A 19,627-nucleotide genomic window follows, 5' to 3' on the forward strand; every position below is an offset into this window, starting at 1 on the left:
GTACAAATACAACCCATGAGTTATAACAGCTAAGAAATTAATGAAAGAAAATAAACACCCTTGTCGCACCGTGGTCACACAAAGTTGTGTGCTTTCAGATGCTTGATTTCGAGACCTGAAATTCTTAATCTGAGGTCTTGAAATCAAACTCGTGAAAAATTACTTCTTTCTCGAAATACGTCGCTTCAGAGGGAGCTGTTTCTCACAATGTTTAATACTATCAACCTCTCCCCATAACTCGTAATCAAGAAATGTTTTATGATAATAATTTGTTTGACTAATTACCAATAGTGTCTTGCCTTTAAAGGAACACGTTGCCTTGGATCTGACGAGTTGGTCTATAAAAAGCGTTTGAAACCGTTTGTTATGAAATGCATATGGTTAGAAAGATGTTTTAAAAGTAGAATATAATGATCCACACAAGTATCACTCAAAATTGCACGGTTTTCTTTTTACGTCGCGAACTATCACGGTCGGCCATTTATGGGAGTCAAAATGTTGACTCCCATAAATGGCCGACCGTATTATTGGACGAGGTAAAAAGAAAACCACGCAATTTTGAGACATATTTGTGTAGATCATTGTATTCTACTTTTACAACATCTTTCTAACCATATGCATTTTATAACAAACGGTTACAAAACGCTTTTCAAAGACCAACTCGACCGATCCAAGGCAACGTGTTCCTTTAAGAGCACAACACAAGTCCAAAAGGCACTTTACAAAGAATAAGTTATGTACATGTAGACAGGTTTATACAGATGGGATTTAAGAAGAGAAATTCAATTTGACATGGAGTATGAACAAACTTTAGGTAAAGGGGCGGTTTACTCTACAGGGTGGACGAAGAGTTACATGTATGTTGGTGAAGTGGCACGCTAACCACTTAATTTATGGATGGCTAAAGAGAGACTTTGAATGAGCATGTAGAGACATTACCTCTCTGTAGAAGACATCTTGTGGAGTCAACCCAGATGGTGTGTACTTCTGACCTCGCATATCAAGTACTTTACTTATAGCTCCATCTACAAGGTTAGGGAACCTGGATAAAAGAAATATCATATTATGTCAGTAAATGCCACAGAGTTTTTATAAATTATTTGTGATGTCGGGGCCAATGACACATGAGACAATTTACAGGCAACCAATTCCAAGCCATCTCTGATGGTAAATCCATTCACATTTCAGTTTTCTTATTATTTTCTTGAGGATAGTGAGTTACGAATTGTCTCTTGTGCAGCCGAAGTAGTCCTTTTGCAAACGGAGCAGCTGGTTGCATCCAATTTGCCTGAATTTTCTAGAAATTCAAACCCTAATTTCTTCATTGAGAGCAAATTGGCATATACATGTACAGGTATACAATTTGATTGATTAAAGCTTTAGAGTACATGCAATATCTACAAAACGAGACACATGAACGATCCATTCCAAAGGCACCAAAGACTGCTGTTTCTATGAAGTCTTTAAATTTGTGTCGTTTTAAGGCACTGTACACGTTTGGTAATTGTCAAAGACCAGTGTTCTCACTTGGTGTATCCCATCATAAGCATAAAATAACAAGCCTGTGAAAATTTGGGCTCTCAGTCATCGAAGTTGCGAGAAAATGATGAAAGAGAAAACACCCATTGTTGGACGAAATTGTGTGCTTTCAGATTGGAATAAAAGTCTTTTAGTATTTTAGTGAGAAATTACCCCTTTCTCAAAAACTATGTTACTTCAGAGGGAGTCGTTTCCCAAAATGTTTTATGCTATCAACAGTTCTCCAATGCTAGTTAACAAGTCAGTTTTTAAATTAATATTTGTTTTGAGTAATTACCAAACATGTACCTTCCCTTTAACAAATGTGCTTTTCATGAAATATTTGATAAAAAAAATGAGACAATGAGAGAAATAAAAGTGAGTAATATGAAGTAGTTACATTGTGTGGTGACTGCGTAGAGCCATCGCAGCGGCTAACTTCTCGGCATGTTCACATAGCAACAGATGAGTTACCAGAGGGCATTCCCTCACAATCACAGAGTGAAGCTGTAAAAAATAAATAATCCCAAGCATAAAGATATAAAGGTATGCAGGTTAGACTTTAGGAGAAAAATCCACAAGACCTCAGGGCTTATTTTTACAGCTCAAAATGTTGATTGGACCAGAAATGTTTAATAGACCGTATTGAATATCCCCTTTTTGCTATGAGAGGTCGCCATCTTGTAGGGCAAACCAGTTGCGCATCATAACGAGTACTTCAACGAAGCACGCAACATTGACGGTTTGATTTCTACGGCACATGCACGCACACACGCACACACACGCGCCATTTTGTAGGTCAAATATTTGAACGGTGGCATCATATTCTATACGGTCTATACAGAATCAAAATTAAAGAAAAATTCCCACGTCCTGACAACACACATTTAAACATTTTGTTTTCAGGTCTCAAGGGTTACAGTCATTTCTGGTATAGAGAACCAACGCGCAACCATATCTTAGTAGGTACAATGAAATGATGGCATTTCCATCTTTTGATAAACCCTGTAGTTATATATTCCAAGGAGCTTTTGGGAACAGTATCCTCAGCACTAGAGAAGTAGATCAAAAGGCTGACTTATTTAATTTGGAGACACACATCAATTTTTGTTTAAAGACTCTGGACACTATTGGTAATTGCCAAAGACCAGTCTTCTTACTTGGTGTATCTCGAAATTTCGAAACCTCAAAACCTAATTCTGAGGTCTCAAAATCAAATTCGTGGAAAATTACTTCTTTCTTGAAAACTACGTGACTTCAGAAGGAGACATTTCTCACAATGTTTCATACTTTCAAAAGCTCTCCACTGTCCATTACCAAGTAAATTTTATGTTAAACAATATTTTGAGTAATTACCAATAGCGTCCACTGCCTTTAATAGGCAGACTTAAAAAGTCTGGATTCGGATAAAAGTATGACTTTTCTCATCCCCGAGGCCTGCGATTTGAGTCTTAACCTTTAATTGGAAAGTGTCATGTTAACATTGGAATTGTCGTGGCCGAGCGGTTAAGAGCACCGAATTCAAACTCTGGTGTTTCTGATCAACAGAGTGAGAGTTTGAATCCCGAGCCGTGACACTTTTGTCCTTTAGCAAGACACTTAACCATTGCTTCGTCCTTCGGATGGGACGTATAGCCATGGTCCCATGTGTTATGTAAACGCATGTAAAAGAACCCAGTACACTTATCAAAAAGAGAAGGGGTTCGCCCTGGTGTTCCTGGTTTGATTGGCAGCATATTGTGCCACAGCACCTTGTATAAACCATTACATGGTGCTAAGGATTAGGTCTCATATCTCATAACTTCCCACTCCTTGCAATAATAATACCTGGCGCTTCTTTGGCAAAAGGCGCGTTATAAATACAGTTATTATTATTATTATTATTATTATTATTATTATTATTATTATTATTATTATTATTATTATTATTATTATTATTATTAACTTACCCTGTCCCACACACCCACATTCTGTAAGAAGGAGAGTAAATGATCATGGGCTTTCATCTTATCTTCCAGCTGGTGTAGAAGAATCAGCGAACTGGTTGCTGAGGCAGAGTCTGAAGATAAACAAACGTAACACCAGAAAGTTGTTTTCTCATCACAATGGTTTAAAGACAGTGGAAACTATTGGTAATTACTCATAATAGTTATTAGCATAAAACCTTTCTTGGTAACGAGTAATGGAAAGAGGTTGATAGTATAAAACCTTGTGAGAAACAGCTCCCTCTGAAGTGACGTAGTTTTTGAGAAAGAAATAATTTTCCAAGAATTTGATTTCGAGACCTCAGAATTAGATTTTGAGGTCTCGAAATCAAGCTATCTGAAAGCACACAACTTCGTGTGACAAGTGTGTTATCAAAGTTAAGTTATCTCGCAACCTCTATGACCAATTGAGCACAAATTTCCACAGGTTTGATATTTTATGCAATTGTTGAGATACACCAAGTGAGAAGACTGGTCTTTGACAATTACCAACAGTGTCCAGTGCCTTTAAAGATTATCTTATAATTACCAAAGCTGCCAACATTTGTATCTTTCAACAAGAGAGATAAAACAATACAGACGACATTTAGAATGTCATTCAAGATAATAGGGACAAAGTTTCTATAAAAATCAGGGAAATTGACAAATTTGTTCATCAGAACATGGGAAGATTGGTTTATTTTAAGAGAACTTTCTGCAGAATCAGGGAGAGTTGGTGGCACTGAACTAGTTACTACACATATAATATTACTTTGGGGGGCTAATCATCCTTACTCGCAGCTAAGAGCTGAATCGCGAAGGACGCAGCGACACTGGTTCGAGAAGCAGGCATGCAAGGGCGCCTTTGGCTGCCAGCCACATCAACCCATTATGACCACGGAGCACAGCCAAGATCAAAAGTGTTTGATTTTTCCCGAGGGAGGAAAACCGGATGGTCTGGAAAACACTCGTGGCACAGCAGAGAACCAACGCACAACTCAACTCACATATGGCCCTGGCCAGGAATCGAACCGGGGTCACCTTGGTGAGAGTCGAGCGCTTTACGCACAAGCCAACCGAGGCTGAATGCTACGTTGGATATTTGCTAAATTCTTTCCTCATTTCACAAATGCAATAGTGATAACAAGTTTATCTCCAAGCAAACTGGCATGCAGCATAAAATAGCCCAATATACGGAAATGTAACAGCACAGTACCCAAATAGCAGCAAAATGAACCGTAAAATATTGGTTAATATCACACTGTTGTTGCCATGGATCGCCCAATCAAAATCATCCATTTAAGTTAGCCTTTATACCATTGGGAAAGTATAATGTCTGACTGGCGAAGATTACAAGATTTTCAGTGTGAACACATAAACACCAGGAACCAATTTCATAGAGCTGCTAAGCACAACAATTTGCTTAATATGACATTTCTTCCTTGATAAAAACAGGATTACCAACCAAATTTCCATTTGTTGTATGTTGCTTCTTACTGGTATTCAGCTGTTGTTTGCTTGTCCTGAAAATCACTTGTCAATTTGGTTGGCATTCCTGTTTTTATCAAGGGAAAAATTTCATGCTAAGCAATTTTTTGTGCTTAGCAGCGCTATGAAATTTGGCCCAGGCGTTGGATAATATACTGCCTACCAACTTTTCATAATGATAGATGGAAGTTCATTTTGTATCCATTTAAATGCAAACAAAACACACCCTCTACATGAATAACATTGAGTACATAATGTAGATTCTCATTAAGGGAAGGTTGGATTGATTTCATACTGACCCTGTGGTATAGATTCAGCCCATCGGGGATCCGACGCAGGGAAATCATCAATGACCTCTTGACTGAGTTTAGCCACAGCGAGGTCAATGGCTGAACCTGTCTCCATGCTGGATGTAGAGGCTGCTGGGAACAGCTCTTCAACTATAGCTTCAGCCTGGCTCTAGACATAATAATAATAATAATAATAATAATAATAATAATGAAAACTTATAAAGCGCACAAATCCACAGAAGTGCTCATGGCGCTAAAATACAAACAATAGCATTAATTAATATACAATAACAACAACACAAATTAAAACGTAAACCTAAGTTGAGAGAAATCTAGAACGAGTGGTATAGAATACAATAATACAAATGCAATATTTAAGAAAAAACATCCTAAAAGGTAACAAAAATAACAATAATTAAACCATTGAATCAAATGCCTGTTTGAAGAGATGTGTTTTCAGTTGTTTTTTAAATTGGGTCAAAGAAACGGATGATTTTACTAGTGCAGGCAGTTTGTTCCATAGACGAGGGGCAGCATGTGAAAAAGATCGGTCTCCCCATGAATGTTCGGAAATGGGCTCAATAAGGAGGCTAGAATTATAAGACCGGACAGAAATTAAACAGATGGTACATGTACACCATTCCTCATACTTTCTTCTTTCTCTCTAGCCTAATTCACTCCCGTGAAGAAGGAAAGCCTCTTCATCAATTCTCCCTTTCACTCTATCCTGCGCTGTCTGTTGCCAAGCAGTGCTTAGTTCATCTCTCCATCTTCTGTCTTGTAGCCCCATTTTTCTTCTTCCGTTTCTTCTAGTCCACTTGGTTGTTTTGCAAGCCCACCTGTTGTCATGCCTCTTTGCTAGGTGGCCTGCCCATCTCCACTTCTTTGATTTTATGATCTCAATAAATCCTGCACTTCTTTCTCATGTCCTTGTTTACTCCTATCATTATTTTTTCCATAGCCCTCTTTGTCACCCTTAGTTTTTTTTCAAGAAACACAAACTTCAAGAAGAACAAATGTTTGGTTACACACAATTCAAACCTTAAGACTTACCAAATTCTGTCTGCACGCTTGAAGGAAAGCTGCCTTTAGACCTTGCATCTTGTCATCTCCATACACGCTGACGTCTACAGGTTGAGCAGGAGACTCGGCGATCAAAGACTGGTCCAGACGCAGACTCTGATCAGCTAAAGAAACATCTTGCAGGAAACTAGGCTCCTGCTGGGTGGTGGAGATAGTTACCAGACCGTGGTTGTTGGTGAAGAACAGAGTGGTGCTGTCACAGCTTCCTGTATCAGAATGAAAGATTATGGCTTTTATGCATTGATCTTGAAGTTCAGCATCATTGAAAATGTGATATTTAGTAGAACAATAATAGTGTTCATTTTTAATGCGCAATGTATGTCATAAATGACACTGCTTCATAACTTAGGATTTGTCTTAGGACTTAAGACGAGTTAAGTTCTGTATCCATAGACATTAAGACGCATTGAACCCATCCTAAGTTAGGATGAGTAACTCAAGATAGGATTAATTCTAACGTTCAAGGAATCAGCTGCTGGAGAGATACAGGGTTGGGGTGGTAAATATTGCTGCCGGACCAGCCAGAAACACCGACCAAACCCCCTTTTTGTTTTTGTTAAGTGTAACTAGGTTCTTTTAAATGGATTACACAACCAACGGGACCATCAGAAGGTTGAATCAATAATGGTTAAGTGCCTTGCTTAAGGGTTCATGTGTCAAGAACTGGACTCGATCACACACACTGCTGATCAGAAACACCGGAGCTTGAGTTCAGTGTGCTTGACCATTCAGCCAAGACACAATTGCTTCGTTTTGCAGGTATGTCACAAATCCTACACAGGAATCAAACTGTTTTACTTTGTTTTAAAGGAACACTTTGCCTTGGATCAGTCGAGTTGGTCTTTGAAAAGCATTTGTAACCATTTGTTATAAAATGCATATGATTTGAAAGATATTTTAAAAGTAGAATATAATCATCCACACAAGTATCACTGGAAATTGCGTGGTTTTCCTTTTACCTTGTCAACAAACACGATCTGCCATTTATGGGAGTCAAATGTTTGACTCCCATAAATGCCAGACCGTGTTAGTTCGCAAAGTAAAAGGAAAACCACGCAATTTCGAGGCACATTTGTGTGGATCATTGAATTCTACTTTTAAAACGTCTTTCTAACCATATGCATTTTATAACAAATGGTTACAAACGCTTTTCAAAGACCAACTCGACCGATCCAAGGCAACGTGTTCCTTTAATCTTTCCGTACCTGCACCCAGAATACCATCGCCTGGCTGGTTGAAATCCACATTTTCAAAAGAAGAATTACTCTCAGCTATTCCTGAAATGAAGGACAATGAACAAAAGCTACAATTAATTGATTACAACAAATGGTGGTATTTAATAGCTTCGCAATATGTTTGTTTGGGGAGGAGGGTACTTTTTTTTTAATAGTACTCTTTTTTCTCCATAAATTTTAATATTTTGTGATTTTATTGTATATAGCATTTTAAACATCTGTAAATCTGAATTTGACGGCAGTTCATCCTTTACAATGACTAATAATAATCTTGCAAAAAATAATAAGGAGTCTGAAGTTTTAACAGAGTCTTTCTAGAAGGCTATTGTTTTTTTATTAATCTTACTAATAAAGCAACAGTTTGTCCTTTACACCCAGCAATCTGTTCCTAATACTAAAAAATAAACTAACTTAAATGGAGCGTATTAAAATTATTGTTTATAGGTTACATAGAATAATCTACCACAGTAATTTACACAGGTTTCCCTTAAAGGCAGTGGACACTATTTGTAATTACTCAAAATAATTATTGGCATAAAACCTTTCTTGGTGACGAGTAATGGGGAGAGGTAGATGGTATAAAACATTGTGAGAAACGGCTCCCTCCGAAGTGCCATAGTTTTCGAGAAAGAAGTAATTTTCCACGAATTTGATTTCGAGACCCTAAAGTTTAGAACTTGAGGTCTCAAAATCAACCATCTGAAAGCACACAACCTCGTGTTACAAGGGTTTATTTTTCTTTCATTATTATCTCGCAACTTCGATGACCGATTGAGCTCAAATTTTCACAGGTTTGTTATTTTATGTATATGTTGAGATACACCAACTGTAAAGACTAGTCTTGAACACCCAGCAGGGTGGATATGTGCGCAATACAAGTCTTATTATTATTAATATTATTATTAGTCTTTGACAATTACCAATAGTGTCCACTGCCTTTAAAGTAAAAGAAACTACATTTTATTTTACCTAGGCAGCAGATGACTGTTTTCCTTGAGTAGATGTGGCACGTGATGCTGCTTGGAGCTGCCAGTAAGAGATGGTAGTCCAGAAGGGATTCCTCCTCAGTTATCTAACATAAAAGGAAAACAAAAAGTATATTGATGTTATCACCAAGGATCACTAATCTTGCTTTTTGGTTGGAGTTGTTTTGTGTGAAGGCACACATTTTGACTCCCACATTGACCCCTAAAATGCGGACAGGATGGGCGCATATACATGTAGGTGCGTTGTGCAAAGGGTCTAAAGAAGGAGTCTCAGAAAAGCAACCTCAATCACTATACAAGCAAAGAACCCACTAGAAGTTTCAGTTTTAGACATGGGAGGAAAACCTAAAAGAATTATTCCAGAGAAAACCCACGCCATCAGGCAGGGACTTAAAGTCACCTGAAAACATTTTTTTTCTTCTTCAAACATTAGAGTATATGTTAATGAACAATAAAATAATTTTTTGAGTAATTGTTTGTAACGATTTATATGTTTAAAAAATAGATAAAGTTGTTTGGGGGTGACTCCGCCTACCCCTTTTGTGACGTCAATCGAGGCAGACTTTGCCTCGATCGAACATCAAACACACGTACGTGCAAGTACATGCAAGTCCTAGTCGTGAGTTTGTACGTTTCGAAAAAAGGTTTATTTCTTGCATTTTTCTGCTGGTATTGCTGCTGGTGTATTGCTGCTGGAGGCAGCAATACAACTAAAAATGGGGTCAGTTTACAAAGTGATCCGGTCCGACGTCTTTTCTCGCGCTGTGCAGCAAACACTTCGAGCCGACGTGCTTCAAATATCGCGCCTCGATCGACGTCACGAACAGCGCCCTCTCGGGTCGGGCCTACTTTTAAATTTGTTAATAAAATGGAAACTCAATTTTTAAAACCTTAGTTAACTGTTTATTCATATTCTACTCATCAAAACACATATTTAAGCGACAAAAGCTTTATTTTGACAAAATACCTCTTCCAGGTGACTTTAAACCCAAGCCACATAGTGCACCCTGGTGGGATTTGAACCAAGGTCCCATAGCTGCAAGGCAAGATACCACTACACCAACCTGACCGCCCAACATGTAAAAGGCCGAGTTATAGTCGGTCGCGCGATGGTCGGGCGTCGAAAATCTTGACGCGCGATCATAAAAAAACACGGTTTTTAGGCTTCAGTCTTAGGATTGCGCGCAAGATTACCGTCGCGCGACCAACGCGCGACCGACTCTAAACCGGCCTTTATTCAGCTTCCCTTGATTGTACTATCTACTAATACTACAGTATTTATACATAATGGTTTACCTGGTAACGGGCCGACAGTGATAGCATCTTGAATGACTTCAGTTGCTCAGGAACTGCTCCTGCGTTTGAGCTTAATGGAACAGTAGCTGCGAAAATGACAAGCGACTAAAAATAACACACTTGTTGCAAAGATCAGGCATAACGTTTGGGAAAAAAGGTTACAGTGACAATGGTCGACCTACATACAGTGTAGGCTTTTAATAAGGGAATCAATGTGTGGTGAAGAGGTTTTCAACTAGTGGTTTAATCCCAACGAGGCCTGGTTCTTGATCATTTTACCGAGACGAAGTAGAGGTAAATTATCAAGAACCAGGCCTCGGCGGGTTTAAACCACTAGTTGAAAACCGATTCAACACACTTTGATTCCCATTCATAAATACCTTTTTGGTAAAAAAAACATGGTCAAAAAGTAAAATTAATGCAAAAATGAAAATTTGTCAATGATTTCTTTCAACACAACACCCCTCCAGCTATGAAATGGTAAGGCTCTTGGGTAAACAACTCCTTATAGGGGAATGCTTTGCACGTCGCGCCTATCCCGTGATGTGGCACAACTGTTTCAGTCGTTGCTCTCGACCAATATGAATGAAGAAACTGTCTTATAAGCACAGGTGCAAGCTTGCGTGTCACGCCCATGTTTCAACACTTTTTACTGGTCATAAACAAAGGTTTATACACACTCACGTGACGTGCTCTCCACCAATAGGAATAGCGAAACTGTCCGAGGTATTTATGAATAGACCTTCAAAGATTTTAACAACATTTTGGGGGATTCTACAGAAGGCAAAAGCATCGGAAATCAGATCAAAGTAGGAAGAATATTTAGCCTGAAAAGTCTCAACTATTGTAGTAGGCACCGTGTCCCGAAAGGGAATGTGTCCCTTGAGAACATTTCCGCACTTCTTCCAAATGTTATTAAACATTGAAAGAAACCAAAGATGGTTTGCTATTTTTGTGTGCTATCCAACTGATGAAAACCACACCGGCGTTGCACAAAGCTGGTCTCACACTCAAAGTTTGTCTTTTGAAGTATTGTCCTGACTGGCCACTTACCAAGTGCATAATGCAGTATTGGATTGGAGACAGCCGAGTTCATTGCAGCCACTAGAAGTAGGGCACCATCACTGAACACAAATCAACCAAATCAAATACATTGTTATACTAAAAATCCACATTTTGCCCTTCATTGAAAATAAAAAGAAGGAGAAAACAGTCCAAAAAGAAGTTAAAACCATTTTCTGTTAACTATACATTAAGTGATACATTGGAAAGCAGGGTGGGTCATCAGCTTAAAAAATGGAAGACAATTAACAAAATAATACTTTTTTTTGGGACTCCATTTAGACTCCTCTTAGACTCCATTTAGTTTCAACACAGTATTTACAAAGTGATTACAATATCAACAATCTATCACATAATATCTACTTTATGAACTTGTTTCAACGATTTTGTGCACAGTATGCTCCAAACAACTTCGGGAGTCACTATCAATCCCCATGCCCACATAAAAAGGAAGAAGTGACATTTGTTACTTTAATGCATGTTTCATAGCAAATAGAAAACATTTATTTTTGAACATCTGATTTCATGGCTTAAGTATTTCTGGAGATTTGACTTCTGAAAATAATTGTTTCCTCTAGTAGTGCTTGCGACGCATCATCTTCAAACTCCTTTGACAACAAACCATTGTATGACAGAGACTTCATCCCCGCTGTACTTGCAGAGGCTTCTCCTGCCGTACAAGCCCGTTCGTAATCTAAGGTCCAGTGATGCCCACTGGCTTGCCGTTCCACCTTCCAGGTTGAAAACTTATGGGGATAGAAGTTTCTCGGTTGCAGCCCCCCCGCCTATGGAACGACTTGCCTCTCACCCTTAGATCACAACCTGACATTTCTTCATTCAAATCTAATCTCAAAACTTACCTCTTCAGCCAAGCCTACCATTCATTTTTCCCTTGGCCATATTTATAGCGCAGTGAATAGTTTTTGTCTAGATACCAGCCCTTATAAGATTTATTATTAGTAGTATTATTTATTATTTCGACACGGTATTTATCAGTTGTGATAGTTTGGAAAACCATTTGCAACTTGGTGTAAGTGTGCCTAATAATATTTTGGATTAAAATTACATAATAATTTACCCATAACATTTATACAGGGTTAGAAACAGAAGAATCACTCTGAAATTTAAAGTTGCCGACTCTGTTTTTACCTCACGATTTGAACATCCAGCATCCATGCCTTAATACTGTCAACAGCTGAAGAGCCCTGCAAAGTAAATCAGATCACAATAACAAAAAACTGTGGCATTTATTGTTTCGATTTATAGACTATGTGAACCTTGTTTACATGTGACCTTGTACACATGTACATTCTTTCAGTATTCTGGCAGGCAGTATACTACACTGGTCCTATGGGAAAGTTGACATTTTGTGTCATATTTTCCACATAAAACCAAGAGTCATGAAAGTATAAGCTGGTCAAGTTTTGAGATGTGCCCCCCCCTTACATCAAGAGTTGATAAGAATTGGACAGTGCAATCTCCATAAAATATAAGATTTTGTGTTTTCTTCCATTGGGCTGTGCACAAAACGTGCCGGCAGGAAGTCCAGGCTCTGTGGCTCTTTTGTAAACATGTGATGTCACAGGTCACATCGTCTATTTCATCTATTAATTCTGGTTGTAAAGCCGAAGACTCTCAAAAAAGTGAACTCAATCACTTACCTAGCCAAGACCTCACATGGAGAGAAGACCAAGAACCAAGTTTCAGTTTTAGATGTGGGAGGAAAACCTCCAGAGAATTATTCCAGTGAAACCCCACACAGTCAGATAGAGACTTAAAACCCAATCCACATAGTGACCCGGTGGGATTTGAAACCATGGCCCAATTTCATAGAGCTGCTTAAGCACAAAATTTTGCTTAAGCAACAAAATCCTTGCTTAGTAAAATCAGACTACCGGCCAAGACTCCACTCAATTGTTATGTAAAGTAAACAACAGCTAAAAACCAGTCACAAGCAATGTATATGGAATGAAATTTTTGCCAGTAACATGTGAAAATTAAGCGAGCTGTTTTCGTGCTTAAGCAATTTTTATAGAGAGTAAACATTTTTCTCACCAATTCTCTTGCAAACTGCTTCTTGATCATGCTACCAAGTTGTATCTCCATAACCACCTACAATACAAAAATAATTTGCTTTAATAAAAATGAATGAATGAATGAATGAATGAATTATTTATGCTTAACCTTCGGTTTTTTACAAAGCGCACTGATGTATTCACTGATTTTCAAGGCTGTCATTCAGATGTATACCTTGTCTAAAATACACAAAAATTGCACCACCGCGGGGTACAAAGGAACATTGTATAAGACGACGACAATAAGTAAAAATAAATATTATATAAACCACTAAAAGACACTTTAAAAATGCACAGGGTGTTGGGGGAACCCTCTTATACATTGAAACCCCACTATGGAATAAACCAGCTAAAAAAGAGAAACCCTAGCAGTTTTAACTGAACAGACGACAAAAACAATGATGGCAAAAATGGGAAAACACATTTGATAAAACAGATAAGATTTACAAACAAATACAGGATGTGGAAGACCATCATTTATGAAGGCATACTATAGCATTGAAAAACAATTTTTTTACAGCCCCCACGCACACCAACAAAACAAAAGCAAATATGGAAGCTCCACCCTAAGAAGATTGGTTTAAAAGTTAAGTAAGGAATGGGATTGCACTATTGCCATAACGCTTAGTCCTATGTTTAGGCACCATATAGGGCCTATATAGCATTTTTCTACAACACAAAGAAAAGAAGAGGTCAGCTGAGAAAACTACATTTAATGCATGAATGATGTAAGAAGTCGTAAAAGGTTACATTTAAGTTTTGAAAAAAGTCTTTATTACAATTCAAAGTACATACGTGTAAATCGAATTGTCACTGAAACTTAAACCACTCCAACACCCTCCCCTGGTTTTTCCCTGAATTGAAAAAGCCCAGAACCGGAAAACAGAGTGACCATGCATTATCTGGGTTGTGTTAGCTCTGGGTTATACAATGGGGTTTAAAATAGTTCAGATCTTTTCAAAGGACTGGACTAAGTAAACAAGTGTTAGCATAATAAGTCATGAGAGGCCCCTCAAGTGAACCCAAGGATGTATCTAGATTAAACATGGTGACGAACTTTCACCTTTTTTTCCTAATGTTCAGAGCCAACTCTGAGATAATGAATTCCTGGGCAAACGCCACCCACGTTTGCTGAAATGTCACAATAGTAGTAATAATATTGGACACTTAATAAAGCGCCGGTATCCGCCGCAAGCGGCGCTACTCTACAAAAGAACAACTAGAAGCAAAGAAAGTAGCAACCAACAAAATAAGAAAATAAACATAACAAAAAGCTTCTCTATGAAAATGAGTTTTTAAACTGTTCTTGAATATGTTGAGCGATTTGGAGAGTTTTACAGTGTCCGGGAGGGAGTTCCAAAGCTTTGGTGCTGCACTCTGAAAACTTCTCTCCCCCCCCCCCACATAGATGTTTAGTTGTTTTTTCCTGGAGGAGTTTTGTAGACCGTAAGCCACGATGTCCTGGGGTGTATATCTGCACAAGATCACCTAAATATGCTGGGGCATCACCTTGTAAGATCTTGAAAATAATGAGGCACAGTTTATATTTAACACTTTGTTGGATGGGGAGCCAGTGCAAGCCGGCTAGCACTGGTGTGATGTGTTCCGTTTTCTTGGTGTAAGTGAATAGCAGTTGGGTGTGTTAACAACTAGCCCTGATGATCTGTGTGTCTGTTACACAGCATGGAGGATTCCAGCCTGGGTTAGATAACACTAGGGCCCAATTTCATAAAGCCTGTAAAGCACAAAAATCTGCTTAGCATTAAATGTATTCCTTGATAAAAACAAGATTACCAAGCAAATCTTAATTTTTTGCATACTGCTTGTTACTGGCATTCAGCTGTTGTTTGCTTATCCTGAAAATCACGTGGAAATTTGGTTGGTAATCCTGTTTTTATTAAGGAAGAAATTTCATGCTAAGCAAATGTTTGCGCTTACAGGCTTTATGATATTGGGCCCAGGTTATTTCTTTAAGCAGAAAGCACCTCTTAACCCTGCCAAGGGGGGCCAAGACCCAATGCCTCAAGTGCTACCACTCCTGATGTCCCCCTACATTTTAAGACACACTGACACCCCTGAAGAAGTGGTAACTCAATGGGCCCCTCCAACCCATTGACTAAAAAGAAAAATTACCTACCTTTTCTGAGCCAGGTTCAGTGACAAGCCATTTCTGCAAGACATCTTCTTCAAGAACCAAGAGGACTCCTTGTCCATCCTCTTCCCCTCCAGCTAGCACTCTCTGCAATGTCTGAGATCACACAAGATAACACAAACTATGAATTGATCAAACTTAGAAATCTGTATTAACGCCGTCCGAAGTATAGCACTTGTCACACTATTCTATTGCACTCAAAAAACGCCAGCCCTTTGACACTTGGATCGCTTTCCCCCCTGATCTACCCCGGGCAAATTGACGTACCCTTGGGAACAGCCTTTCCTGCTCTGGACTAGGAGTAAGCAATACGACCCATTGATATTCTTGAAACATGCACCCACACCCTGTGGAATTGGTACCTAGGTGAAGACAGTGTGAAAGCGCAAAGAGGTAAACTCCCTAGACGCTCTCCAGGGCTGTATTCCAGTGAAAAGGGGCTGATGTTAAAACCAAGTAATCTACTAGCATATTATAACAAACCCCAATGAAGTTCAAGATGGTGTGCTCAAATAATGATCCGATAGCTGTTATCAAATACCTTTCAGTTAAGTATCAAGAACAGGGCCCCATTTCATAGAGCTGCTTAAGCAACAAATTTGATTAAGCACGAAAATAGCTCGCTTATTTTAAACATGTTACTGGCCAAAATTTCATGCCATACATTGCTTGTGACTGGTATTTAGCTGTTGTTTACTTAGCATAACAATTGAGTGGAGTCTTGGCCGGTAATCTGAATTTACTAAGCAAGGATTTTTTTGCCTAAGCAAAATTTTGGTGGCCAAGTACATTGTAGTAGAGTAAAAACTTGGGCCATCAAGTATGAGTATTAAGTTTCTGAGTACCTAGTATTCTGACATCTGAGTCACTAAGTCAAACTTTGAGCACAAGTCATGCAAAAGAACAAGAATGAGACACAAAATTACTCAAAAATAATTTGCCCTCTAGGTTCTAAACGATATTGTGCTTACACAGGGTGAGAAATGTTGTACATGTATAGAGGCCTACACACGGGGTGAAGGGGCCATGGCAAAAGGTTCCTCGTGAATTTCCTGGGAAATAACTCTGTGGTGAAAACAGGGCCAAGTAAAATATCCTTAAAACTAGCAAGGTTCCCCTAATAAATAAAACATATACATAAATTGTTGCAAATCAATAAAGAAGTGTGAACATTGTTTGAACTCTCCCCCTCCAAAGAAAATAAGATTTTAATTTAAAATGTAAAACAATTTGGGGTTAATCATAGAAATGGATATTGACACAGGCCTAACTGGGCTACACGTTCTGTTGGTAGAGCGCCAGCACGACATCCCGCTCTAGTAATTTTGTCTTTGTTCAACCCCGAATTAAACTTTTTGTTTTGTTGATTGTGTAGATATTAAAGGGTGACTGGAAGGCATTTAGATGCACCAGTATGTAACATGTACTGTACATGCATGGTTAAAAACACTGTCAGGTTTGTACATTATGTAATTGTGTGCTTAAGGTTTAAAGGCAGTGGACACTATTGGTAATTGTCAAAGACTAGCCTTCACAGTTGGTGTATCTCAACATATGCATAAAATAACAAACCTGTGAAAATTTGAGCTCAATCGGTCATCAAAGTTGCGAGATAATAATGAAAGAAGAAAACACCCTTGTCACACGAAGTTGTGTACGTTTAGATGGTTGATTTCGAGACCTCAAGTTCTAAACTTGAGGTCTCGAAATCAAATTCGTGGAAAATTACTTCTTTCTCCAAAACTATGGCACTTCAGAGGGAGCTGTTTCTCACAATGTTTTATACCACCAACCTCTCCCCATTACTTGTCACCAAGAAAGGTTTTATGCTAATAATTATTTTGAGTAATTACCAATAGTGTCCGCTGCCTTTAACAGCGAAACTGTTTGTGACAAAGTTGACTGATCATCACGTATACATGTAAGGCACACAACTCTCACCTATTTTAAATAAGATGTAAATCCTTTTATTATACAGACTGGTTTCTTGGAATGTTTTGGATGCTAATTTCCTCATGAAAAGACCCTCCATGACTGTGTATATTTGTACTTTTACCTTTGTACAAACCAAGGACGGTGCACTTAAAGGCACTGGACAGTATTGATAATAACTCAAATTAATTATTAGCATAAAAACTAACTTGGTGAGGAATAATGGAGAGCTGTTGATAGTATAAAACACTGTGAGAAACGCCTCCCTGGAGAAATGTAGTTTTTTGAGAAAAAAGGTCATTTCTCACTCAATTATTACAAGGCTTCAGGCCTAAAGTTTTTAAATATTTTTTTTGGCATACATGCATATTAAAGCACACAAATTCGTAGGGTGTTTTTCTTTCATCATTTTCTTGAAACTTTGAGGACCAATTGAGCCCAAATTTTTACAGGTTTGTTATTTTATGCATATGTTGAGATACACCGAGTGAGAATACTGGTCTTTGACAATTACCAATAGTGTCCACTGCCTTTAAAGGAAAGGGTAAGAGACTCGTTATATTCTTTTCATGTTTCCTATGGACTGCAGCTGTTAGAAAACTGTAATATCTATATATTTGAGATCATCCTTTATTGGCTGTTTAATAACAGATTGCTAATTTTAAAAACTTACAAGCAATTACTAGTTTCTTGTTAGCTTCATCAAGTAGGATTATTCACTAATTATAAAGTTTAAACCAGTACCAGTCCTCAAGATAGAAAAATTCCATCTTAAATACCGTAAAAGTCAATATAAAATTACATTGTAAGAGCCCCCCCCCCTCCCAATACACACACAAATTAAGTTATAAGATGGTCTTGTAAAGAAGTCACTTAGATGCAACAAAATTTGGCAAATAAACATGTTTCTTAAAAAAAGGTATAATTATATTGTTTGGTATTCATTTCGGCCCTTTCTGAAAAACGGTAAGCTAATTAAAGAAAAAGCGACTACCGGTTGATCAATGAACTCAAACAATTCTAGACACTAGCTGGGCAAAGTTAATAAGTCACAAAGCTGTCGGGAAATGCACAGAAAATGTTGTTTAATACACTTTTTAGATGGTGTGGTAGGATTGATTGACTATTTTAAGCATATTGCGTAAAGATTAAGGCCTTTTAGGCAATAAAGGGTTTTAATGAATAATTCATAAAGTACACAAGGCTTGATGTTCATTGATCTTGTGATTAAGACTTGTACCTGGATTTAGATGAAAGACAGTCATACCATCTGGAAGATTTGAGTCATCTGACAAACATGTCATGCCATGCAAGAGTTTGTTTGTTAGTCGTGAACACCATTATTGGTTTATTTCACAACAAACAAGGGTATTTCACAACTCTGAACACAGAACAAGTCCTCCTCCTAAATCCTAAGAATTCTAACTTAAACTTTCCACCATGCAAAGCTTCAAATCCTACTTATTATAACTTGAATTATTTGTAAAAATGTACAGTAATCTTTTAACAAAATTACTGTCTCCAAATAAGACATTTTAACTACAATTTGAACATGCACTCGGCATATCTCATGTTAAGTTTTACTTTCACAGTCAAACTAGTGCATGAAAAAAATCTCTTAAAGGAACGTTACAGAATTGGTAAAAAACAGAAATTGTGAAGATCACAGACTTACATAAAACTTACACGGTCTAATGATGATGATAGTTGAAATTATCCCTTGAAATACTTCTGTCTGAAATGTCATATTTGATGAGAAATAAATAATCTAACTTCGCGTTTGGAGTTCATCGCTCGGTGAGCGTTTTATTCATTTTTATTTTGGCATCGATGCAATGCAAAAATTTGTAATCGGTTTTTCACTATTCTCTCGTGACCCAGACGGCCGATCGATCTCAAACTTCAACAGGTTTGTCAGTTTATGTATATGGTGGATTACATGAGTGCTTACACTGCCAGCAACAGTTTTGTTAGCAAAAACCAATTTTGTAATGTTTCTCTAATTAGAGGCAGTGGACACTATTGGTAATTACTCAAAATAATTATTAGCATAAAACCTTACTTGGTAACGAGCAATGGGGAGCTGTTGATAGTATAAAACATTGTGAGAAACAACTCCCTCTGAAGTAACGTAGTTTTGCGAGAAAGAAGTAATTTTCCACGAATTTAATTTCCAGACCTTAGATTTAGAATTTCAGGTCTCAAAATCAAGCATCTGAAAGCACACAACTTCGTGTGACAAGGGTGTTTTTTCTTTCATTATTATCTCCCCAATTTGATGACCGATTGAGCTCAAATTTTCACAGGTTTGTTATTTTATGCATATGTTGAGATACACCAAGTGAGAAGACTGGTCTTTGATAATTACCATTAGTATCAAGTTCCTTTAAATCTCCTGCCTGTACATTCTTTGTGAGGTATTCCAGGACTTATGCATACATGTACCTTCCAATCACCATAGGCAGTAGGAACCTCAAATTCACTGGCTTCTTTTTTTATATCCATACTGGCTTTCTTTAAAGTTAAGTTGCTTGTGTGCAATGCTA

At 37.9% G+C, this 19,627-nt stretch overlaps 1 protein-coding gene across 1 annotated transcript in view; it reads right to left on the minus strand.

Annotated features, from left to right (window-relative positions):
* Window positions 1-19,627, minus strand: part of LOC117291398 (nuclear pore complex protein Nup133-like) — a 47,950-nt gene that overhangs the window by 15,574 nt on the left and 12,749 nt on the right. The window contains exons 7-18 of the mRNA XM_033773055.1: window positions 15,135-15,245; window positions 12,978-13,034; window positions 12,072-12,127; window positions 10,914-10,984; window positions 9,861-9,946; window positions 8,548-8,650; window positions 7,549-7,620; window positions 6,314-6,549; window positions 5,270-5,429; window positions 3,468-3,577; window positions 1,919-2,025; window positions 940-1,042 (exon numbers count right to left, since the gene is read on the minus strand). Coding sequence (XP_033628946.1) covers window positions 940-1,042; window positions 1,919-2,025; window positions 3,468-3,577; window positions 5,270-5,429; window positions 6,314-6,549; window positions 7,549-7,620; window positions 8,548-8,650; window positions 9,861-9,946; window positions 10,914-10,984; window positions 12,072-12,127; window positions 12,978-13,034; window positions 15,135-15,245 — 1,272 coding nt within the window. The remainder of the gene's footprint in view (window positions 1-939; window positions 1,043-1,918; window positions 2,026-3,467; window positions 3,578-5,269; window positions 5,430-6,313; window positions 6,550-7,548; window positions 7,621-8,547; window positions 8,651-9,860; window positions 9,947-10,913; window positions 10,985-12,071; window positions 12,128-12,977; window positions 13,035-15,134; window positions 15,246-19,627) is intronic.

This window comes from Asterias rubens, chromosome 1, assembly GCF_902459465.1.
Source record: "Asterias rubens chromosome 1, eAstRub1.3, whole genome shotgun sequence".
Taxonomy (NCBI): domain Eukaryota; kingdom Metazoa; phylum Echinodermata; class Asteroidea; order Forcipulatida; family Asteriidae; genus Asterias; species Asterias rubens.